The 25,512-nt window shown below is 44.9% G+C and overlaps 2 protein-coding genes across 2 annotated transcripts in view; one reads left to right on the top strand and one right to left on the bottom strand.

Annotated features, from left to right (window-relative positions):
* Positions 1–391: 391 nt before the first annotated feature.
* LOC142588685 ((3R)-3-hydroxyacyl-CoA dehydrogenase-like) overlaps positions 392–25,512 on the bottom strand; it is a 50,699-nt gene continuing 25,578 nt past the window's right edge. The window contains exons 2-3 of the mRNA XM_075700507.1: positions 13,384–13,577; positions 392–1,174 (exon numbers count right to left, since the gene is read on the bottom strand). Coding sequence (XP_075556622.1) covers positions 755–1,174; positions 13,384–13,577 — 614 coding nt within the window. The 3' untranslated portion in view covers positions 392–754. The remainder of the gene's footprint in view (positions 1,175–13,383; positions 13,578–25,512) is intronic.
* LOC142588150 (uncharacterized) lies at positions 5,684–6,917 on the top strand. The gene is made up of 2 exons (XM_075699646.1): positions 5,684–5,820; positions 6,698–6,917. Exons 1-2 carry the CDS (start codon positions 5,684–5,686, stop codon positions 6,915–6,917), a joined length of 357 nt encoding a protein of 118 aa, XP_075555761.1.

The following is a 25,512-nucleotide window of genomic DNA, read 5'->3' on the forward strand; positions in this document are numbered from 1 at the left end:
GCATTCTACTGATGCTAAAATATGGGGCAGAGACTTGGAGGTTAACAAAGAAGCTCAATAGCAAATTAAGGACCGCGTAAAACGTGATGAAACGTAAAGTCTTAGGCGTTACGTTGAAAGACTGGAAGAGAGCGATCTGGATCAGAGAATAAACAGGCATAGCCAATATTGTAGTTGACATTAATAGAAATTAATGCGTAGGGCAAGTAAGAAAATTACCATTAGAGTTACAAAATGGATACCAAAGAAATGAAACGCAGTCGTGGAAGGCAGGAAACTAAGTGCGCGATGGAATTAGGAAATTTGTATATGCAAGTTTAAATTAGCTAGCGCAAGGCAGGAGTAATCGGAAATCACTGTAGATGCCTTCATCTGGCTACGGGCATGAAAATTCCCTGATTGTAATTGTAAACGTAGTTTACTTTCTTTTTATTTTTGCTATGGGTCACAATCTTTACTCATTTTTATGTTATCAATGCCAAGCTATCCACGTAAGTCAAGCATCCAGATAACACGGTAAACCCTGTAGCAGTTAAGTATGCCGGAATAACGTATTTTCTTTATTTTTTATTTTCTCTTGCTTGCTTGCTCTCTTTCTTTCTGACTCATAATCGAGTGCTCTCTTTCGTGAACCCGACAAACGAGCCAGATACACACTTCCAACGTAAGTAAAAACAAATACATAGGGGCTGTGTGGCACGTAGACTTATTGGATGTTTCGCATTCTCTCTGTGCCTGTGGCTCGCAGAAAAGTTCACATTTTGTACCCTCCGTCTACGTGCAGGGCGACGCCCGTAATAAAAGAGCTTGCAGTTGGCGAGCAGAGGAACTTGATCGCTTCGGCGATCTCGGAAGGCTCGGCAACCCTCTTAATCGGAGACCTCTCCATATAAGCAGCCATGTGACTCGTGCCAGCTGCCGAAGCGCTCATGGGAGTGTTCACCCAGCCGGGTAGCACGGCATTGCATCGAATGCCGTGGGCCGCTAGTTCCTGCGCTGCCGTCTTGGTGAGCGCTACGACGGCAGCCTTGGACGCAGAGTACGCTGCTCCGCCATTAGAGCCGGACGCGGCTTCGACGCTAGAGATGTTCACGATGGCAGCTCCACCTTCGGGTAGAAGACTCTCTGAACGGAGCATGTCGCGACTGGCCGCCCGATTCACCAGGAATGTGCCCTGAAAATATGGGAAGCCCCACAGGTCAACGTGATGACAATTTTGAGCAATTTGCATTGTTGTTTGTCTATTAGAATAAGGGAACATTTATTAGCCACCGCAGTTAAGAAAAATAGGCAATGTGATCCTAATCGAACAAAAGAACTGTCAATGGCCTTTAGCTAGCAGACATTCAAACGACAAATGTGGAAGAAAGCACACAGCCGTGGTTTAACTGGAGACTGCAAGAATGTAGCAGAAGGAGGACATTTACAGATTATATATTTATGGTTGGGGGCGGGCGGAGATGACATAAATGTACGGAGTATGAGTTGAGGCATACCATGAAACTTTGTCACCAGCCGCGGTAGCCCAGTGGTTATGTCGTTGTACTGCTTAACCTGAGGTCACGGGTGCGATCCCAGCCTCGGCGGCCATATTATGCATATGGCGTTATGAAAGGACGCACATGCACAGTGTATTCGCTGCATGCTAAAAAATCGAGGAAGTCACAATTATTCCGAAGCCTTCCCCTACAGCGTCCCTGAAAATCAGATCGTGGTTCTGGTGCGTAAAGCCGTTAAACTTAACATTTCGATATATAACAGCGCACACAAACCCAGATGGATGGCACAAAACGACACAAACCACCAGCGCTGTTACGTTCTTACCTATCTGTAGTAGTTTTGGCGTGTTGTTAAGTATCGCAATGACGAATAAACCAACTCGCCAAAATCGCAGTTCTCTTAAAGATTTTAATTCTATCAATTTAAACTTGTTAAATTGGGCGTGTTTTAAGTGAGTACTTTCACGGCTGAACGAACCGCGAGGAGCGGAACGCATAGCATAACGAAAAACTGCTACCTGTGCCCAGTTAATTTACGGTATTCGATGTTTCCAAATCTGCTTACACGTTCTCGACCATCGCTCACTTTATCAAAATTTGCAAACCATGCTGGTGGAGCGCTGCGAGCCCCTGCTTGCCGACGTACGATGCTCTTTGGTGGGCACTAGAAAGTTTTTGTTTTAAGATAAAAATTACTTTGCCTACTATTCTATTGTTTCCTTTGGGCCTTTCTGGTCGGCCGGGTTCTCGCCGAGTATATTCGTATTCACTAAAGAAAAGTTTCGCCTAAAAGGCGACACTTTTCTTCGTATAGCTATTGAGATAGATATACGAAGTAAGCATAGTAGTTTTATCGGCCGCATCAACTTGTAAAAACATTCAACTAAGTGAACAAATATGGAGTCACGTACGCAAGCAAGCATGAACACATCTCACTCAGTGGCCGCGAAAACTCGCCGTAAAGACGCTGCAGCGAGGAAGCGCGGCAGCAGCAGCGAGTGAGTTGACCTTCGTGCTGCCTCTCGCTTCAATGCGAACTAAGCGGCGAAAAACACAGTGCGCACGAAGCTATCAGCATTCGGTGGTCTGTCCCCATCGCAGATCGCTCTTAAGATAGGGCCCGCGCGGCCGGGTCATATGCAGCAGCCGCCACAGTAGAGGGCCCCCTCCCCTCCCCCTTTTCAGTACCTTGCCCGTGACGGAAGGCTGCGCATTTCCTCCACGCATTTCCTTCCTGGCGCGGCCGAGATTGAGTCGCCATGCTGGTCTCGTCCTCGCACACTTTGACTCACACATAGACCAGAGGGCGCGGCAACGATGTTATCGCCCTCTGGCTTTATACGAAACATCACGGCAACACCGACGGCAGAAATGCGCAGTAAAAAGAAAATGAAGCAAATAGAGTGGCTGGATTTGAATATGAGAACCCCAATACAGAAGCGCGATCTTATTGCCACTGGACCACAGCTTTTCTCCTCTCCATTGCGTATACAAGTTGAGTGCAACACATTCGCAATGACAGTGATATTTCCGTTAGAATGTCTTTATATAGACACACACACCTACAAAAATGATTGTGCTATTTTCGAGCACAAAGATCAACTAGCATTTTCAAATGATCGCCACGTGTTCATAATAATGATGATTTACGAAATATGATACATACCCACAACGGGGCCTAAACACGGGCGGTAGAATTCATACCAAGGTTTACTAGCTTTTTGATATCCCCGCCGCTTGTTGATGATGATTCCGATTTCGGCACTGATGCACATACATACTACAGCAAAACAGCCAAGAAGCGGGTTCGAATGCTAATTACCATGATGATGTCTATACTATGGCACATAACAACCGGGTATAGGCCGAGAAGCACGTCCAGATGTTGAGCATGATGTCGATGACTTGTATGCAGTGGCACCTACCTACAGTGGTGGAGTGGCCAACAAGCGTGTCCACGAGTTGATTAGGATGACGACAATTTCCGTTCACTGGCAGGCACCCACAACGGGGTTCGTTAAGGGCGGAACAATGGCACATGGCCACAACGAGCGAGTGGCGAACAAGCGGAGGGGAGGGATGCTAGTTCTTTGAGATGGTAGCTGCGTGTTGATGTCATTTATGATTTCCATACTATTGCACATACGCACGACGGGGTCCTCAGAAGAAGCGAATGCTTTAATTACCATATCTACGACGACATACAAAAATACAATCCCATACTAGGTTGGTCACATTGCGTATCCCGGGTACGTGAGAGCAGAAGCACGCGCCGGTTTCCTTTGCGCCAAAGAAGCAGAACTGAAATGGGAAAAGTTATGGCAAGAGGTCAACAGCTTCACGAAAGTTCCGCTGAATCTAGATTACAACATGCTCTCGAAAGTGAAAAATTTGTGATTTGCATCTCGCGGAATACAGCGCGCAAAGCTGCTAGAAAATGCTAAGGAAGCAGAGGCCGCAGAAGCTCCGTCGGCATCATATTGAAATTTTAACAAAAGTGTGCGACTGTGCAGAAGGATGAAATTAAAACACTTCACAATGAAATTAAGATATCTGAGTGACAAGTACTGCCACTTCGCTTTGCTTCCGTGCTTTCGCACTGAGGGAACCCCACAGTGCGAGAGCCCTACAGCCGCCAGAACGTGTGAACAGGACGCATTGCCGCCAACTCTGACTGTGCACTTGTACCGCCAGCCTGTTTCCATGGCACCTTAGTTGCTGAACGCCGCGAGTTACGGTGTTCGCGCTTCGTTCCATCGTCGTAGAATAGAGACTAATAAGGCGATGGGTGACCCTCGCTGTGTGTCTACTTCCGGATTTAGGTAGCATATTTAATTTGGGAAAACAAATCAGATGGCGCACTGACACACACAGAAGCTTCGCTGATTAATAGCTTTTGCTGTCATAACTTATTACATGCATCCATTTTTTTAGGAACAGGTTACGTCACTCTTTGAAGAAATGGAAAAAAGAAACAGAGGTTGAAATTTGCTGAGATGTCATTCGCTCTAGTTGCGCTAGCCAGACACGCAGCGCTATTCACACGTGCGGAGTTGAGCAAGGCATAGTGTGAGCGCGTGCGCCTTCATCAGTCGACGTCATTAGTAGCCACTGCGATCTTCGTCGCCAATGTAGTTTGTCTCTACTGCAGCATAAACTCCTCGCCCAGCGATCAATTACCCTTATCTTGCATCATTCGAGCTTCATTATATTAATGAAGATTTATTAATATTCTAATCATTTGTTTTTGTCATTCTCGAATGGAGCATTATTTCCTTGCCACAAATTTCGGCATTAATGACAGAGAGAGAGAGAGAGAACTTTATTGAGAAAGAATAGTGTTATGGGGGGTGTCGGTATGTTGGTCTTCAGTTCAGGACTCCAGCGGCCAGCGCCCCCCACCGGGCCTGTTCCAGGACGTCCAATAGACCCTCTTCCGGATTCAGTTGCCAACACTGATACATTATTCTCTCCCGCACAGTCACTATATTACTCTATGGGCTGTCCGCCATTAGATCGTCTGTGCGTGCGGGCCAGTGTGTTCGCTGGTCGCTTGGGTGGCACGCAGCGGCAGCATGTCTTGGTCCAAGAGCTTCGCTTTCGTACCGATAAGCGGTGATAAAGGCAAAATGAAGGCCTATCGAACGTCGAAAAGAGCCTGAAACTACAATGCCCAACGCAGATATAAGTTCGCCGCAGAAAGCTACGTCGAGTGCTCGACGATCAAAACGCGTTCATTTACAACGCAGTAAGTATCCTCGCTAGCCTTCTCTTTGCGCTTGCTTGCTGGCGTTTTTGTTGAACGATACAACGACCGTTCATAAGACACACAGGCCTACGCGAAGTGACATTTTGTCATACGGAAGAAAAACTTGTAGCTCGATATCACAGCTGTAACGCATGTTTGCGCCTATGCTGGGGAGAGCGGCGAGAGCAGGAGTTAACTAGCCGTTTTTACTTCAATGTAGTGATTCCAGGGTCTTGCGCGAACGCGTCAAGCGCTTCAGGGTCCGAAACAAGGCTGCACTACCCTATGTTGTGTCCGCCCTGCTGACGCACAATGGTGTTGTGAAAGAGTGTGCATGCGAATACCCTACTAGTGAGAATGGCGCATGTCACCATGTCATGCTGTTGAAAACCCTGGTGATGCCTTTTAGTAACGCGTATGCACCGGATCCTGGGGGATGCTGGCTTCTAGCGTCGACGATATTGACTGGAGAGCCACACAGCTGGACAGTATTTCTTACCTGCTCCAATCGCGACTTTATGAAGCCAAGAAAAGGCGGAGGAGCGTAGAACATGTCACGAAAGCTGCAAGGCTGTTAGCAAGAGAGATGGCTTCACACACTGCGAATCCACTTCTGGAACACTGGAAGTCTGTAACACTAAAGAAAGCGTGCAGTTTGTTCGGTGAGACATGCGAAGGCAGCCTCTTGTGGGGTGAGAAACAACTTGTGCTACATGACTTTACTCCCTATTTATTCCCAGAAATTCAGGTTTGGGGCGACTACGGAGTTGACAGCAATGCGGCCTGTTTTTTTTTTTTCAGGACACGTAAACACTCCTGTGTCATGCATGGGCCTGCCGCCATTGCAGCAGGCTGTAATCGAGGCAAGCACATGCATGCATATAGTATGCTGGCATTAAGCATGGAAGCAGAAAACGCGAGAAATTTGTGCACGAATTTCACTTCTGTACGTCATCCACCTACGTATGACGTAGGTGGAACGTGCTGCATAACTTGTGTTAATTGACCCGCTTTACACGTTTAGAACGCATTTCGCTTTGTTTAGCAACCGAACAGTAATATTTACAAAAACATGTTGACTGTGGCTGTGTCCTTTTTCTTTGCGTGAACACCAATATATGCTGCCCCTTTATATGCAGAATTTTTTTATGTCTGTTGATGAAGCTCGCCGGCTTGAGCAGACCTTTTGCCAGCAGAGCCTGTAGTATGAAGTTCTGTAGCATGGAATGGAGTCACGAAACGCGAGAACAGTGTGCACGACTTCGAAGTAGTGCCTGTGTGTTTTCAATCATCTGTCTTGCTACATGCCGTATACATTACTTGAGTTAACTAGACTTCTACGATTTCAAGACACCTTTCGCCCTGCTTAGCAAACGAACACTAATATTAGTTTACAAAACTACGTTGATTGGGATTATATCAGCTTTCCATGTGTTAACTCTAACACGAGCTGCCCCTTTCCGGCACCCATGCTGTCTGTTGATAAAGCACGACAGCTTGAAGAGAACTCTCGCCAGCAGAGCCAAAGTGCGACATGGAAAGCTTTTAGCAAAAGCCGCTTGACTGCTTCCAATTTTGATGTTGCTTTTACGCGTGACAACTGGACAGAGAAAGGCCTGCACAACCTCATAAAAGACCGATATTTGTCTAGGGCAAGGGTCATCCAGTAAGTACAGGTTCAAAAACATTTTTTTTGGCCAAGTTGGTTCATAACAAAGCGTACAGGCCAGGCACTTCCTATAGACTATGTTGTTTACATCGGCTATGGATACTCTTGGTTCCAGTAAGTCTCAGTGCCTACGAGTGGTTTGCGCCAAATGAATGCGCGGGTACAATGTTATCAACAGGTTTCACGAGTGCATCTGTTGTCATACAGTGTTAAAGAAACCTTAGAAATTGGAGTACCTTTGCATATTATATTTAACATGTGTATATACACCATACGTACTGTCAAACGTCGATTGCATAACAGAATGGCAGTAAAAGAGAAAACCTACAAGCAGATATTTCTGTTTCAGGCATGGAGTTTCAAGCGGTGCCACGGCTGTTCAAAAATAGGAGACAACCCTCCGAACCCTCCGAACCGTCCCACACAAGATTCAGACCTTCCACTACAGCCTTATTGTAGATCCAGCGTGTCCAGGGCTCAGTGCAACCCCTGATCGTGTGGTGTAAGACCCAGAGGAAGAGAATCCTCGTGACATTGCCGAAATGAAGTGCCCGTATTTAAAGAAAGGCCTGAAAGTACCAAGCACTGAAGGTTCATGTTTTGTGAAAGGCAGCTACAGCATATGCAGTGTACAAGATAAAATGCACTCACTATTACGACTAGCAGGTTCTCGACCGGATGGCCCTTTCAGGGCTTACTTAAACTGACTTTGTCGTATATGCTCGAGAATATTTAGCGATTGAAAAAAGTAGATTCAATGAAACTGAATGGCAGAAACGTAAAAAAAAAGGTTAGACAGCTTTTATTTACCAACACTTTGCCGTAATTGGCAAAAATCTCACGCAATACAGATTATATATCTTGAATTGAAGAGATTACAAAATCAATGACAGTTTATGTATTTTTATTAGCACTGTGATCCAATTTACAGTGGCATTGTGATACAATGTGACTGTCAGTGGGATCACTTGGAAGATTGTTGCTGCTGCAGATCCTAGGTTGCTATTAAATGAGTTTTAAAATTGCCTAATAAATCAAAGAAGGCCCCAATTTTATTGATTGCTGCGATAGACAGTGGGATGGTCCTATCGAAAATATGAAATGCCTTAATACGTTGAACGCGGCGCTCGAAATATGTTCTGGGACTTGAAATTTCCCCTGTTTCTCTAGCCTCTTCTTCAGTCGATTGCTGTCTCTGAAGAAAAGGAGAAATGTTCAAAGCAACTGCATTTGCATTGAGCAGGTCCTGTATCTTAAAGCCCTTGCCGGCCATACGGAACGCCAGGCTCAAGTCCGACTTTAAGAAAAAATCGTATTTTTTTCAGCAACCTCCTTGCCTGACACCGATTCTGTAAATAATTTTGCCAAAAACGTGATCGTTCCGTCAGGTGAAAGGACAATGAGGCTCTTCTTTTGTATTAGCTGACTAGCAGGTTGAGTATGTCGTCGACTGAAGGGCCAGAGATCTTGGCACTACGCATCTCACTTCCATCGCGTTGACTTCCGTCGTGCCCCTGTTAGGTATCGCTGTTTAAAAACGGCTGGCATGGCCTCGTCAACTCTTCTTCTAGTCAGCCAAAGGTTAATATTGCGAACATGTGAATAAACAAAGTTGATCCATGGGGTACATATTCTGGATACTGTAGCAACGGACAGCCTGAACCAATAGTATAGGTCCTTTTCTAAGGGCCCAAGGCGCAACCTGACAAGAACAAGAAAAAATGGTACCTCACAAACATTGTGTGTCGGCTTCCTGAATTACTTGGACAACTTCAATAGCTCCTCGGCCACAGTTTTATATTTTCACACTCCCACTGGCGTTTATCAAACGAAAGAAGCTCATAAATGATTCAAAATTTGGAAGCCCAGTGTAGAAACTAACGTCCTCAGGGCTGTGCTTGAAGCATTCGACAGAAAATCACAGGCTTTTATGCAGTTCAAGGTTTGTTTTGCATATCGACCATTTCATGCTCTCATTGAGCTTTATAAAGCATGCCATTAGCCGACTTTACTTTTTTAGTTCCAGTTTACAAGGCTCTCTCCAGTTGATGTATGCGCATTTCGAACACAGAAAGCTGCTTTTCGAGCATCGACGCTCTCGCTGCACATGCACAATCACACTCTTCGTGGCCTTGAAGGTAGATAGCAGTGGTTCACGTCGAAACTCGTCGCGCTCTATGGCGTCCATAGTTTCAACAGCTGCTGAAGAATCCTGTGACGGGTTGACGCCGCTACTGCCATAAAGCGACGGTTGTGATGCGAGCACGGAGGTTCTGGCCTGGCCGAAGGCGGAAAGCACCTTTCTTTTCGAGACACTCTGCTGTCGGTCTTTGGGCTTCTTTCTTGCTGGGGACTTGGGTTTTCCAATCGCAAACGCGCTGGGCACGGCGTCAAGCCGGAGGTAACGCTCATCGCCGACTACATTCGGCTAGTAGCTGTAAGCGGTAAGCACACTTACGTGTGTTTTGTTACGTCAAAGCACTTTCCTTCATCGCGCTTAATGACTATGATCCATTTTTTCTTGAGATGCGGAACCTTGAGAAAATAGAACAACGACACCTGCAAGACAATAAAAACGATGTAAGACTCACAAAAGAGATGCAACGAATAGGAAACAAAATGCGTACACACGCAGACTTGCCTTCAAGCCGTTGTCGTCCAGAACTCCTCGCTGGCTGCAAGGTGGCGCCCAGTAATGGAAAGGCATGTTACCGAATGATGGGGAGAACCGGATTCAGTGGAAATCCGTTGAACAGGCGAACTAAAGCTACGGCGCTTAGGATAGTTTTGTTCACGGATCCGCTTCGCCAGTCCCCGGAGACAGCAAGGTCGCACAACTAGTGGTGGCGTTTCCTAGTTCCTATTGATATGAATAGTTGGCGCAGAATTCGGAAAGCGGTCTGCTGAGGAGACTACTGGTTATCTTGTCTGCGGAGTAAATGAGGCTGGTATGTCCTGTTTTTTTTTTTCTCCTGATATCAACTCCAGGCGTTGGTGTACTGGTCCACAAAGCCCATTTGTTGTCTATTACCGTTACTCCCATCATTGTTCATCTTATGGCTAATGAAATCATCTGCCATTTTTCTTAAGCTCCTTTGCTGTTGCTCTATATTCCAGCCGCACAGGTGAATGACATTTGTACAATGCAAGGATTGCACGGTGTTCTTCTTGTTCCCTTCTTAGGCGCACCTTTATGTATACATGAATAACAATGGTTTCGTAAAGGCTACTCAACAATATACCATAATCACACTATCAATCTGGTGATAGGGAAATGTGCGGAATATAACCAACCCTAATATATAGCTTTCATTCATTACGAGAAAGTGTTTGATTCAGTCGAAACCTCAGCAGTCATGGAGGCATTACGGAATCAGAGTGTAGACGAGCCGTATGTAAAAAGACTGAAAGATATCTATAGCGGCTCCACAGCCACCGTAGTATTCCATAAAGAAAGCAACAAAATCCCAATAAAGAAAGGCGTCAGGCAGGGAGATACGATCTCTCCAATGCTATTCACAGCGTGTTTACAGGAGGTTTTCAGAAACCTCGATTGGGAAGAATTGGAGATAAGAGGTAAGGGAGAATACCTTAGTAACTTGCAATTCGCTGATGACATTGCCTTGCTTAGGAACTCAGGGGACCAATTGCAATGCATGCTCACTGACCCAGAGAGGCAAAGCAGAAGAGGGGGTCTAAAAATTAATCTGCAGAAAACTAAAGTAACGTTCAATAGTCTCGGAAGAGAACAGCAGTTTACGATAGGTAGTGGGGCACTGGAAGTGGTAAAGGAATACACCTGCTTGAGGCAGGCAGTGATCGTGGATCCGGATCATGAGACTGAAACAACCAGAAGAATAAGAATCGGCTGGGGTGAGTTTGGCAGGCATTATCAGATCATGAAGAACAGGTTAACATTATCCCTCAAGAGAAATGTGTAAAACACCTGTGTCTTACTAGTACTCACCTACGGGGCAGAAATCAGGAGGCTTACGAAAAGGGTTCTAGTTAAATTGAGAACGACGCAACGACCTATGGAAAAAAGAATGATGGCTGTACCGTTAAGGAATAAGAAAAGAGCAGATTGGATGAGGGAACAAACGCGAGTTAATGACATCTTAGTTGAAATCAAGAAAAAGAAATGGGCATGGGCCGGACATGTAATGAGGAGGGAAGATAACCGATGGTCATTAGGGATTACGGACTGGATTCCTAGAGAAGGGAAGCGTAGCAGGGGGTGGCAGAAAGTTAGGTGGGCGGATGAGATTAAGAAGTTTTCGGGGACAACATGGCCACAATGAATACATGACCGGCGTAGTTGGAGAAGTACGGGAGATGCCTTTGCCCTTCAGTGGGCGTAGCGAGGCTGATGATGATGATTATGAATAACAATGGATAGTTTCTGAATCTTGAAAACGCCTTTTATTTGTCCCTCTCATGCTTTTTTGGGGAGGAATATGTGCTCTAGATTACCTATGGATAATCCTTACGATATTCATTTATATTTGCTATGTTGTGCTGTCATGCAATGCTCTCATGACTGCAGGTGTCTCTACTTGATCAAATGTATTTTCGTAATTGATGAATTCTGTATCAAGGCCGCTCAATGTGTACGCTTCTTTTGGAATGGCTGCGTTGGCTAGGGATGTTGAAACAGAGATATTGGTCACATTTCTCAGACTTACTAATTTCGTGATTGATAACAAGGGCATGACGCTCAGTTGAATACCTTTTTGTGATCGTCACCATAATGAGTATCTCAACCAATGCCTAAAGAAAGCTAGCACGTCTTTCATTTGCCTATTATTTCGCGTTCAAGTCGAAGTTCTTTTTTATTCCGGAAAGAATCAATTATCTTGAAGGCTAAAAGCTGCTCTAGACAGGTTGACTGCGTCCCCGAAGAACGTCGCGGTGGCAGCCTACTGCGGTTATTGTACAACTATAAATAACCAACAAATGAAAACAAGAGGCCAGAAGTACAATGGATGTTAGTACTTACTGTGGCGACAATATGGCATTCAAAATGCAATGCGCTGTTTATTGTCTAATGTCACAAAGTGTAGGTAAGTTTATAATTTTGACCTACTCGCTGTAGAGTGATTCGGTAACACAACAGCATCAAGCAGGGCCAGAAAGACCGAGAGGCTTTGCCAACAAAGCTCCGCATCAAAATAATAAAAATTTTAATGTTAAATGTGTAAGGTTTTGCGTGGCAAAACCACAATATGACTATGAAGCACATCATAGAGGGAAAATCGGGTTGATTTTGACCACCAGCTCTTTTCCAACAGGACTATATATATATATATATATATATATCAATGAGAAGAAAGGGGGTTAACCGAAGGGCCCGATTTTTATTACTCATATCATAAGAAGCCAACAAACACTGACACCAAGGACAACATAGGGGAAATTACTTGTGCTTAATAAGTGAAGTAATGAAACGATAAATAATGGAAATTAAAGTGGATGAAAAAACAACTTCCCGCAGGTGGGAACCGAACCCACAACCAGTTGCCTTCACCCAAAAAAGATCACGTTTTCGTGACGCCTGCGGCATGAAGGACGTTCCACGTCCGCCGCCAAGGTCTGTGAGTGGCGGCGCTGGCTAACAATCCCAGCGTTCTACTAGGACACATAAATACCCAAGAAAGTGGATGGGAAAACAGCGCCGCGGTAGCTCAATTGGTAGAGCATCGCACGCGAAATGCGAAGGTTGTGGGTTCGGTTCCCACCTGCGGCAAGTTGTTTTTTCATCCACTTTAATTTCCATTATTTATCGTTTCATTACTTCACTTATTAAGCACAAGTAATTTCCCCTATGTTGTCCTTGGTGTCAGTGTTTGTTGGCTTCTTATGATATGAGTGTATATATATATATATATATAAAGTAAAGGATCTTTTCGCATGTCGCCCTCATCGACGCTCGGCCGCGATGGCCGTGATCGAACCGGCGACCTAGAGCATAAAGCTCCACGCCAAAGCCACAGAGCTTCCGCGGCGACAACATCCTTCTGGCTGTCGCCTAATGAGGCGGCTGCTTTCTTTAACAAAGTATACGCGACAGTATAGCTTATGCGTATAAATCCGTTGAGATCACCAGAACTGCTGAGTGTATCCTATTCTCTAATGTTTCCGTAAAACATCTCGACAAGAAAATTCAGTGCCCTTCCACTCTCTGAAGAAGGATGACCAGGGAAGCTGTGTATGTGGGCTACTTAATGGCGAACTGCACCTACGCCGCATCTCGGCCTGGCGTTGCACTATCTTCGGGATCGGCCCACGTAATGGAACTACTTAACGCCTGCTTCACCTCCGCTACGGGTCGGACTGGCATTGCACTATCTCCGGGATCCACCTGCGTATGACCAGTTTTTGCTTACCACGCCAACGACACGAAAATTTCCTTGGACGGTAGAGGCATACAGCTTCGCTGTAAAAAAAACAATGAGCGGGCAACTCACCTTCAGATTCACATTAGTGACGTTCTCAAAGAGCTCATCAGAGCAGTCGAGCAAGGGCGCCCTGCGTATTATGCCGGCACAGTGCACGACGATGCTGAGGGGTACCGCGGATGCTTTTCTGATGCCTTCGAAAAGATGCTCCACGGAGGAGGTGTCGCCCACGTCCACGTACATGGCATGGTGCTTATTGTCCCCTGCACAGCGCCACGTCAGAAGAAAGACGAGGTTGGACTTTTCAATCGGAGCAAGAAAATGAGCAGGCAGCAATCGAAGAAACTGAAAACATTTCCTCAGGAAAGAGCATTCATGGCTATCCGGGCCTCAGTTAAATTCGTAAAGTATATGCTGTGAGCTTACAGCCGCGTGCGCCAGATCCTGACTGTCACTTGTGTAGTTTTTTTTCCGTAATTCACTTTGCTGATAATGAGCGAACTCCAGATTCGTGTGTGAGAAAGGAGAATTTCTGCAAACCACACTCCGGGTGTCCTCATTGACGTCCAATGGGATATTTGTTTGAACGGTCTTTAAACAATATCTGTAGGACAATTGTTGCCGTGAGCGATCATGTCAAACGTTTACGCTGGCAAGGATATTTTGGGAAGAACGCATTTATCATACTGCCACATGTTTGTGCGTGTGTGTGTATTTTACGAAGAGCCTTATTGTGACATTACAGTTTACAAGGTTCGTCATAAAAAATTGTGGGAAGGCTTCTAGAGTAACGAGCCCTTTTGCAGTGCATTCTGTGTCAAAGCTCACGACGAATATGACCACAAATAGTCCTCAGGAATACGTTGCTGCACAAGAATTTTCTTCCATCAAGAATGCGCACTTCCATCTAGTAGCTTTCGGCCCTTTGCAGTTACTTTCTAATGATAAAAACAAATATCTAAGAAACTTACAAAGGCAGAAAGAAACTGCCAGTGCATCCATATTTGTCTTCAATATGATCAGCGACTTTGGCGTGAATACCAATCAACTTTTTTTATTGGTGCGTGACCGCTGTTTTATATGCTGGTTATTATGGAGCAGAATTCAATGCCCAGCTTCAGGTTCCCAGTCACCCAAGTTGGCCTTAAAATTTTGAACTCAGTTTCTTGATGGCAGCAGCCTAATTCTCTACCCAAATATTATTTATTTATGCGGAAATACCTTACAGGCGCCATGTGTAGCGTTGAATAAGGGCGGCATTAATAATAGAAAGAAAACAAAAAGAACTGCAAAAATATCAAAGCATAGCATAAGTAAATACAGCACCACGCGAAGACAAGAGAATCGCACAAATGTTTACAAAAAATACCTGTTAAACAATATTACAAATTTAGATATTAAAATATGTGTGGTATTTCATGTGAATCCGCAGATAAAAGAATTAGAATAGAGGGCAACCGCATAATTTAGCACGCACATTTCTCGCGAACAGAATTAAACATTCGCCATATCAAAAAGCGCCATATCAAAAGCATTAAAAATCTACCATGATGTTGCATGGTAGTAAGTAGCATGGCATACAGAATGGCACTATTGCTTAGGTAGAAAATGCAGTTTGAGGTGTCACCAAAATTAATATTTGTCCGCCTGTGCGACAGGTTGATGAATCCATCGTTACATACATACGGGCAAAGTATAAGTCATTGCACACTCGTCGTTATGAGCAAAATGCACGTTACAATGCTAAGGGTGACGACTTGATTTGATTAACGCATTTATGAAGCACGGAAAGGAGAGCTACCTTGCGGCAGCCACTTGGCGTAAGAAGCAAAAGATCAAATTAGATTCAAGTGAGGATCAATTGGCGGTTTTAATTGAGGCAAATAAATCGACCAGTTTGATTTGAAATAGTATCGAACATGCCGATTAAGTAGTTATAATGGAGAGACCATACCAGGAATGCAAACTAGAGCTGCGTACGGACAAATGTTAGGAATACTGATTATGCTAGACGAAAATTTATACAGGTTGAGACGAATGTACCCTACTGGTTTTGAATCTTTTCGCGCCCAGAGTTGTCATATGAGAGGCTGAGGACAGGTTTGGCCTGAGATGAACGCCTGACATTTGCATAGTGAAGCCCGCGGTTCTATATTTGTACTTATAAAGTAAAAATAATGTGCTCTAACGTTTCTGTAATGAAGTATATTACGTTGCATCTAAACATTTCTGTCACCCTATCAACAATAATATTCGTAATATCCCGCCAACACGAAAACGAACAGGAGAAAGGGGGAGAGGGAGGGTATGGCGATATAGCAAGCATTTCTATATATCACTTGCTGTCAGCTCCCATCTTTTAGTTTAAGATACACTTCCGTATAATTTTAACAATGGCTAATAATATACAACTACCAAAAACAATGGACGCAGCACAGTAGCAGGAGCAAACTTGGAACAACAGAGAATGAATTGACACATTAATTTTCAACCACAGCCTCTCCTTCAATGCTTTATTATTGCACAGTTCGCCAGCTTGAGGAATTGTCTGCACAAACTTACTCGAAGAAAACACCCATCTCACATCATTTCACGAGTAAAGGGGTTCGAAGCAATTATACAGATCCCACTGTATCGACACTGTGGGAATCGACATAAGCGAAGCTTTGTGAACTGTTTGCATTCATTGACAATATTTGGCAATGGTGTTGACGGTCTACGAAAGCCGCGATGCAATGTTAAATATTATCTTGAGTGCACTACTTGTGTTTGTCTACCTAATAGGCAGAACACATAGCGAGATGCGTTTTCTCGATTTCATCGCACCACCTAGTCTTATGCCGTCCTCGACTGCGCTTCCCTTCTCTTGATATCCATTCCGTAGCCCAAATGGTCCAACGGTTGTCTAACCTGCGCATTACATCACCTGCACAGCTACATTTTTTTTCTATTATGGTCAATTAGTGTGTCGGCTATACCCGTTTGCTCTCTCATCCAAACCACTGTCTTTCTGTTTTTTAACGCTATGACTACCATGCTTCGTTACACCGCTCTTTGCGCGCTCCATAACTTGTTCTCAAGCTTCTTTGTCAGTCTCCAAGTCTGTGCCCCATACGTCAGCACCATTAAAATGAACTGATTGTACGTCTTCCTTTGGAATGATAATGGCAAGCTTCTAGTCAGGAGCTGACAATGTCTGCCGTATGCGATTCAACCCATTTTTATTCTTGTATGATTTTCCTTGTCATGATCAGGGTTTCTTGTGATTAATCGACCTCGGTAAACGTACTCCTTCACCGACTGTAGACGCTGACTGGCGATCCTGAATTCTTGTTCTCTTGCCCGATTATTCATCATTATCTTTGTCTTCTGCATAATAATCTTCAACCCCACTCTTACGCTCTTGTGTTAAGGTCCTCCATCATTTGTTGCAACACGTCTGCAGTGTTGCTGAATAGAACAATGGCATCGGCAAATCGAAGCTTGCTGAGATATTCGCCGCCGATCTTACTCCTAAGCATTCCCAGTTTAATAGCTTGAATGCCTTCAATGATTTTTTTACAGTTTGTTCGCAACTGTTGCCTTGCCTAGTGGTAGGGTTCTTGCATTGAAAAGACCCCAAAAAAACACGCTTTCTGACGCCGCTTTTCCTTAACCCGCTATCATCCCATGTATTCAAGCTCCCGTGATCCAAGAGCGGCTAATATTAGCCCATTTCGTCAGGGCATTGGCTTTACAGATTCCCTCTCTTCTTTCTACCATACTATCTCCCCTCTGAGTACAAAAGCAAGTCCTGCAGCTTTCAATGCTTTTTCCGCGTGCTAACACGTAATTACAGACGTCCAGAGGCAATTGTGACAAGGACCGGAGAGCTCCAGAGGGTCTGCTGGAAAGTGCTCACCAATGCCTCTCCTGCATTTCTACCATGTACAGTCACCTGCAAAAGTTTACGAGACGCGGGATGTGCGAAAGAGCCAAATTTTCACGAAGCCTGTGCACGTAGGCTCTAATTAAGAGCTTTGATTCGTAGCACTACTTACGAACTACACTGTAATTCATTAAATTAGAAGTGCTACGCCTTAACAGAGCACAAATCCGCAGTTGTCGTGAAAGCCGCGCCCCGTAAACTTTTGCGGGTGACTGTACGTTATGTTTGCGATGATGGTCTATCGGCATCCCCTGTGAAACGATGCGATGACATGTAGTAGCCAAGCCGGATTGAGTTATTCGGTTGTACTATACACGTTTTTCGTTCCAATATTTTGTATACATCTTCCCAACATTTTTACCCTTTCTCAAAACTTCTCTTTCTACCTAGTACCGCCACCTATGCCTGTAATGGGTTCGGTCAAATCAATCGGTTCGGTGATTTTTTTGCCGCAATACTTGTAACAAGTCTTTCTAATCTCGACTGCTTTCCGGTTGATGCTTCCGCCCGCTTTAAGTTCAAGCTGTTCTGGAAGGTGCACGTTGCCTGCAGGTCTCACTGAGTGAATTCTTACCCCATTTCATGAGCATGTCCTGAGTGGTCTCTGAATTTATTCTGCTGTGTGCCTATGCCTCATTTCCTTGAGAATATTTCCTCCGATATGTTTTCCTCCGATATGTAAGTTGATCGGCCTATAATTTTTCAGGTTTTTGGCGTCCCGTTTCTTATGGAATAGGATTATGTTAGCGTTCATCCAAGATTCCGGTGCGCTCGAGGTCATGAGGCATTGCGTGCACAGGGTGGCCAGTTTTTCTTGAACAATCGGCCCACCATCCTTCAACAAATCTGCTGTTACCTGATCCTCCCCAGTTTCATTCCCCCTTTGCATAGCTCCCAAGGTTTTCTTTACTTCTTCTCGCATTCCTTGTGGGATTTCAAATTCCTCTAGACTATTCTCTCTTCCATTATCTTCTTGTGTGCCACTGGCACTGCATAAACCTCTATAGAACTCCTCAGCCACTTCACCTACCTCATCCAATTAGTAATGATATTTCTGGCTTTGTCTCTTAACAAATACATTTGATTCTTGCCTGTTCCTAGTTTCATCTTCACTGCTTTTAGGCTTCCTCCGTTCCTGAGGGCATGTTAACTTCTATCCATATTATGCTTCCTTATGTCAGCTGCATTACGCTAGTTGATTAATTTCGAAAGTTCTGCCAATTCTATTCTATCTGTAGGGTTAGAGGCTTTTATACATTGGCGTTTCTTGATAACATCTTGAGTTAAAGCCGAATACCTGTTCTATAGCTGGACGCAGAATTACTCTATTTTCCCTCCTCAGGTCTAGGCTAGTTAGAGTTCTTACCATCCTAGTGCCACTGCAGCTCACCTTGCCGAATACGTCCACATCTTGTATGATGCCAGGGTTAGCGCAGAGTATAAGGTCTATTTTATTTCTAGTCTCACCAGTCGGGCTCCTCCACCTACTCTTTCGTCTATCCCGCTTGCGGAAGAAGGTATTCATTATCCGCATATTATTCTGTTTTGCAAACTCTACTAAAAACTCTCCCCTGCTATTCCTCGAGCCTATGCGATATTCCCCCACTGAAGTCTCTAGCCTGCTTCTTGCGCACAATCTGGCATTGAGGTGACCCGTCAGTATAGTGTATTTTGTTTTGACTTTACTCATCGCCGATTCCACGTCGTCATAGAAGCTTTCGACTTCCTGGTCATCATGACTGGATGTAGGGGCGTAGACTTCTACGACCTTCAATTTGTACCTGTTATTAAGTTTCACAAGAAGACGTGCCCCTCTCTAGTTAATGCTATAGAATTCCTGTATGTTACCAGCTATATCCTTATTATTCACGAATCCGACTCCTAGTTGTCTCTCCGCTAAACCCCGGTAGCACAGGACGTGCCCGCTTTTTAGCACTGTATATGCTTCTTTTGTTCTCCTACCTTCATTGAGCCCTGTTAAATCCCATTTAGTGCCATCTCATTCTTCCAATAGCACTGCTAGAGTCGTCTCACTAGATAACGTTCTGGCGTCAAACGTTGCCATGTTCAGATTCCAATGGCGGCCTGTCCGGAACCAGGGATTCTTAGCACCCTCTGCTGCGTCACAGGTCTGACCGCCACCGTGGTGCTTCGCAGCTGCTAGGGACTGAAAGCCGGGGTTTCAATGTTGTATTCATATAGGCGGTTGCGGCCTAGTGCTGCACCAGGGTGTCGAATACTCCTCTGGTGAGGGAGTCCGTTAGCGGTTCTGGTCACCGAGATCAGGCCGCACTCCAGGCCTGCCTATACAATTTTATCAGCACGCGGATCTTCTCAATCCGGTAGAAAATTGCGCGGCAGTGGGATTCAAACCACGGTCCTCTTGCACGCGAGGCGGATGCTCTACCACTAAGCCACCGCTGCACCACCGCTGCAACCAGCGGGCCCCAAATAGCTGGGCACTTTTCTTTATGTTATAATAAAGATTTTCTCGTCTTTTTCTCGTTTCGTACTATTGTAAATCTCCATGGTCTTTTTTGTTTGCATTTGTTGCACTCAATTCGCTGTCTCTGTTTCTCACACTTCCTTTTCATGACTCCTGGTTCCCTGTTTACTGTTTCAGTTACACAGTACTCTGTGACCAATTTTCTCGACCTCTTCCTCCATTCTCTGTGCACACTTTATAGGCACTCGTGAACTTTTGCCGCCCATTTATTATGTTCTATGCTGCTGAGTCTACCTTGAAAACTAATTTTTCTGTGCGCTTTTCTGACTTCAAGGGAGGGCCAACCCACGTTACCCTGCACCGCCTCATTTCTGGTTTTACCGTGGGCTGCCAAAGCCAACCGGCCTACCTATAGATCTTGGTTGACTTCCAATCCAGGCAAGACATCCCACTTTGAGCATAGGACTGACATTTCCGAACGCTATTGATGGTACCATTACTGCTTTCCAGATTTCATGCACCAGGTCATACATATTGTGGCCCCAAATCGTCATTGCTGCATTTCGCCTCCATTTCGTTCTGAAAATAGATTGATTGGTGCTTGAGTACGTCTCTATTCGCTTATCTATATGCCGAGCTTTTTATGTCGCTTGACGATGGGCGGACGTACCGTTGAACTGATGCCCCATTATTGCTCGTCTCCTCATTAAAGATCCTAATTCCCGATTTGTCTGCGCCGCACATAAGGCTAGACTTGTCGCGGTGTTGCCGCACATATTCGCAAGTGTCTGTAAGTCTCTTGCATTATCTGCTAATATCACTGTGTCACCCTAATACATCTGTCCTGAGGCGTTATAACTTTGCGATCTTATTATTTAATTTTGATTCATTTTTCGAAATTCTGATCCTATTGGCTCGTGTTCGGCGTTAGTATATCTCAAAAATTTTACGGTTAAGTTTTTATGATCGCTACTAAGGCTACTTTTTGTGTTCTTCAACTATCATTTGGTCTAGTCGTTTCTAGACCGTTTCTGAGACTAAGCTGGAGTCGATACCTGACTGCCTGTTTCCGCGTTCAGACGTCACCTGTCAATGACACTTATCTTCCTGCCAACTACTGTAAGGTTGTGTTTATCGCACCGACCCAGCTCTAGAGAGCCGTTGTAATCAATATAACAGTCTATATCCTGCCTGTGAGCATTCATATACCTTTATAATACCACCTGGCCCGATTTAATGAACTCATTACATTCCTTCTAACGCAATCAATCAATCCTCTATTTTTTCTCTTCTATCGCTACCTGCTCATAGGTAAGCTACCCAAAGCCACGTCTTTCTGATGATGATGATGATGTGTGGTGTTTTATGGCGCAAGGGCCAGGTTTGGCCAAAGAGCGCCATGACAAGTGGTAGTGTTAACGATGTATTATGGAAGATGTGACTTGGCTGTAAAGTGGCCTAAAAATAGTCGCTGTAAAGTGCGTAAAATCTACGTGTTATAAAATTATGGCGATGACTAATGACGAATACTATGAACATTAAAATCCATCGTAGAAGAATGATGCAATATTTAAAATATGCGAGAAGTTAAATTGCTTGCAGCACTACTGCCTCGCCAGAGCCCTTGAACCACAAGGGCCTAGAGGCATGTGCTATTCAAAATAATTATCGCAGCGGCATCCTCTGAAAAGAGGAAGCGCTACGAACGTGTGGGGCTAATAACATGCAATACAACATCTTTCAAAAAATCTAGGACGGCGTTGGTGTCAAAGAGTTGTTCTGGACCAAGTAACATAACAGGATGAAGGGGGATGTGCTGCCGGTATGCTAAGAGGAAATGTTTCTTTCTGTCAGATTCGGCTTCCCGACACTCCAGTATGACGTGGAGGACGGTCAGCCTCTCCCCGCATCTACCACAGGTTGGAGGCTCGTTTCCCGTGAGTAAAAAGTTATGTGTGCCAAAAGTGTGTCCTATTCTTAGACGACAGAATAGGACCTCTGTGCAGCGGGATTTTGTTACAGAGGCCAGAAACCTAATTGTGGCTTTATTACATGCAGTTTATTATTTGTTTCCAGGTCCCACAAGCGTTGCCAGTAGTTTCGCAGTTTTCTTCTTAAGAAAGGCTTCAGGTCTGTGACAGAGACCGAAGCAGTAGGATTAACTGCATGCACTGAAACTGATGCGGCCATCTGGTCCGCTAGAACGTTACCCTCGATGCCCCTATGTCCAGGCACCCAGCATATGATCACATGTTGGTTAGATATATATGCTTTGCAGAGGACAGAGTAGAGTTCATTAATTACCGGATTTTTGTGGTTACAAAATGACATCAAGGCCTTTACAACACTAAGGGAGTCCGTATATATAATTGATTTCTGGAGTTTTGATTTCTTTATATGCTTTACAACCGACAACAGTGCGTAGGCCTCAGCCGTAAAGATACTGGTATCCGGATGTAGTACGTCGGATTCCGAGAAGGATGGACCGACGGCTGCATAGGACACCCCGTCGTGTGACTTTGATGCGTCTGTGTAGAACTCCGTGCAGGAGTATTTGTGCTGGAGTTCCCGGAAATGCATTTGGAATTCAATCTCTGGAGCATGCTTTGTGACTTGCAGAAAAGATATATCGTATTGTATGAGCTGCCACTCCCAAGGAGGTAGCAGCTTGGCTGGATGCATTAGGCGGAGTTCGAGGAGTGGGACATGCATTTGATTACTAAGCTCCCTCAAACGCAGCAAGAAAGGCTGTCTTATGGAGGGACGATTATGAAAGAGTGTAGCATATGTCATATCGTTAATGGTACTATAACACGGATGTTGAGGATTAGAGTGGACTTTCAGAAAATATGTTTGGCTGATGTATGTTCTCTGGAGTTGAAGTGACCACTCATTTGATTCTGCATATAGACTTTCAATGGGACTTGTTCTGAAAGCTCCAGTGGCCAGTCGGATTCCTAGATGGTGGACCGCATCTAGCATCTTTAGCGCGCTCGGGGCTGCAGAATGATAGATCACGTCACTGTAGTCCAACCGTGATCGAATGAGGCTCTTGTAAAGATTCACTAAACATTTCCTGTCGCTGCCCCATGTTGTGTGGGATAACACTTTAAGTAAGTTCGTTTTTTTAAGCATTTGACCTTGAGGTACTTTATGTGTGCAATAAAAGTTAATTTAGAATCAAGTATGATGCCTAAGAACTTGTGTTCTTTGTTCACAGGAATTCGCTGACCATACATCTCGATACTGGGTTCTGCAATGAGCCCTCTCTTTCTTGTGAAAAGCACAAAAGAACTTTTGTTGGGGTTCACTTTAAATCCGTTTTCGTCTGCCCACTTGGAAACATTGTTCAAGCCCTGTTGTACCTGTCTCTCACATACTGCGAGGTTCCAGGATTTGAAGCCTATTTGTATATCGTCTACGTATACGGAATAAAAAATGGCCGGTGGCAGTGAAGCACGCAGCGTGTTCATCTTAACGATAAAGGGAGTGCAGCTGAGCACGCCTCCCTGGGGTACACCAGTTTCCTGCGTAAAAGGACGTGACAGTGCATTACCGACTTTTACTCGGAAGGTACGATTTGACAAATAGCTTTCAATTGTGTTCAGCATATTTCCACGGATGCCAATTTCTGACAGGTCTCGCAAGATCCCGTAACGCCATGCCGTGTCATATGCCTTCTCCATATCGAGGAATATCGATAGGAAAAACTGTTTATGTATAAATGCATCGCGGATATTTCCTTCAATGCGCACAAGATGATCGGTTGTCGACCGCCCTTCTCGGAATCTACATTGATAAGGATCGAGCATATTGTTGAGCTCAAGGAAATGTATAAGTCTGCGATTTATCATTTTTTCAAAAAACTTACACAGACAATTAGTTAGAGCTACCGGACGGTAACTTGCCGCCAAGGAAGGGTATTTTCCGTGCTTCAGAACAGGAACCACAATCGCTTCTTTCCATGTGGATGGGAGGTATCCGGAAGCCCAAATAGTGTTGAATAGTGTAAGTAGTGTAACTTGTGTGTCAGTATGTAGGTTTCTGATCATGTCATGCATGACTCTGTCAGGTCCCGGTGCAGTACTATTGCATGTGTTCAAGGCAGCTCTGAACTCGGCAATACTGAAAGGGCGGTTATACGGTTCATTCTGCCTGGATTTTCGTATGATTGGCTTACCTTCTATTATTTCTTTATGTTTAAGAAAGGACTGGGAATAATTGATTGAGCTCGACACACGCTCAAAGTGCTCCCCAAGTGAATCTGCCTGGTCTTGCAGGGTTTCGCCTTGTGTGTTTACCAAAGGGAGGGAGTATGTTTGTCGCCCTTTTATCCTACTAACCCTGTTCCAGACTTTGGCCTCATCTGTATACGAGTTGATATCCGATAAAAACGTTTGCCAACTCCCTCTCCTGGCCTGTCGGTGGGTTCGCCTGCCTTGGGATTTCACTTTTTTAAAGTTTATAAGATTCTCCGCAGCGGGAGAGGCGCGTAGCTACCCCCACGCGTTTTTTGTTTCATACGAGCGATCCTACAATCGTCGTTCCACCACGGGACACGCCGTTTACATGCCTAGCCATTTACTTGTGATATGCATTTAGATGCGGCATCTATTATCAAGGCTGTAAAATACTCCACAGCAGCATCAATTTCTAACGAGGAGATGTCATGCCATGAGATACCTGTAAGGGTTCGAAATTTATCCCAATCAGCTGTCTCAATCTTCCACCGAGGTGCCTGTGGTGGATATTCGTTTTCTTTAGGTGTTCGTATTAGTATGGGGAAGTGATCGCTTCCGTAAGGGTTCTTTGTAACTTCTCATTCGAGTTCAGGCAGAATAGAAGGAGAAACTATGCTGAGATCGATTGAAGAAAAGGTTCCGTTTGCTAGAGAGTAATATGTGGGTTCCTTCTTATTCAGAAGGCACGCACCACAAGAAAAAAGGAACTGTTCAACAAGACGACCTCGCGCATCTATACGAGAGTCGACCCACAGGGAGGTGTGCGCATTGAAATCACCAAGAACAACATATGGTTCTGGCAATTCGTCTATAAATGACTGAAATTCGTGTTTGTTTAATTTGTAGTGTGGGGGTACGTAAATCGAGCAAATCGTGACGAGTTTATATAGGAGAACAACTCGAACCGCCACTGCTTCAAGGGGCGTTTGTAGCTGTAAACGCTGACATGAAATGCTTTTATGAATAAAAATGGCAACACCGCCTGATGATACGACAGCATCATCGCGATCTTTGCGAAACTTGACATACGGTCGGAGAAAGTTTGTGTGTTGTGGTTTTAAGTGTCTTTCCTGTAGACACAGCACTTTTGGATTGTGCTTTTGGATAAGTTCTTGCACGTCATCAAGGATCCTAAGAAGACCTCTGACCTTCCATTGAATTATTGGTGTATCCATGTTGGAAGTAAATAGGTGCTGTGTATACGAAAACAATAGTAATATTTACAGAGATTTCAGAGATTAGGTTCCAGAGCTCTTTCGAGGCCCTGTAACCAGGGTTTTGCTCTTTTTGAAGCATTCGAGGGAATCTCGCCGCTCCTTAGGCACTTGATGCGCCTTGAGGATAGGTGTAGTGTCCATTGCCTCTCGTGAGGCGCCGGACACGTGCTCTTGCGAGCGAGAAGTTTCCCGAGAGAGTCCCGCCTTGGAGGGCAAGGCCCCTGCGCCCACCAGCCCGGAGGTCGATGGGGTTCCCTTGAGGGATTTGACTGCGCCGGCTGTTGCCAGCGCTGGAAGAGGCCGGGGGGGTTGGGGCAGTCTCGGCTGCGCCAACCTTCGGGGTTGATTATCCCTTCTGCTCGGTTG

The sequence above is a fragment of the Dermacentor variabilis genome, chromosome 7 (assembly GCF_050947875.1).
Source record: "Dermacentor variabilis isolate Ectoservices chromosome 7, ASM5094787v1, whole genome shotgun sequence".
Lineage (NCBI taxonomy): Eukaryota > Metazoa > Arthropoda > Arachnida > Ixodida > Ixodidae > Dermacentor > Dermacentor variabilis.

Coding starts and splice junctions, on each gene's coding strand:
- LOC142588150 (XM_075699646.1), top strand. CDS start 5,684: ATGCTGGCTTCTAGCGTCGACGATATTGACTGGAGAGCCACACAGCTG. Junction 5,821..6,697: donor GTCACGAAAGCTGCAAGGCT/GTTAGCAAGAGA, acceptor CTCTAACACGAG/CTGCCCCTTTCCGGCACCCA.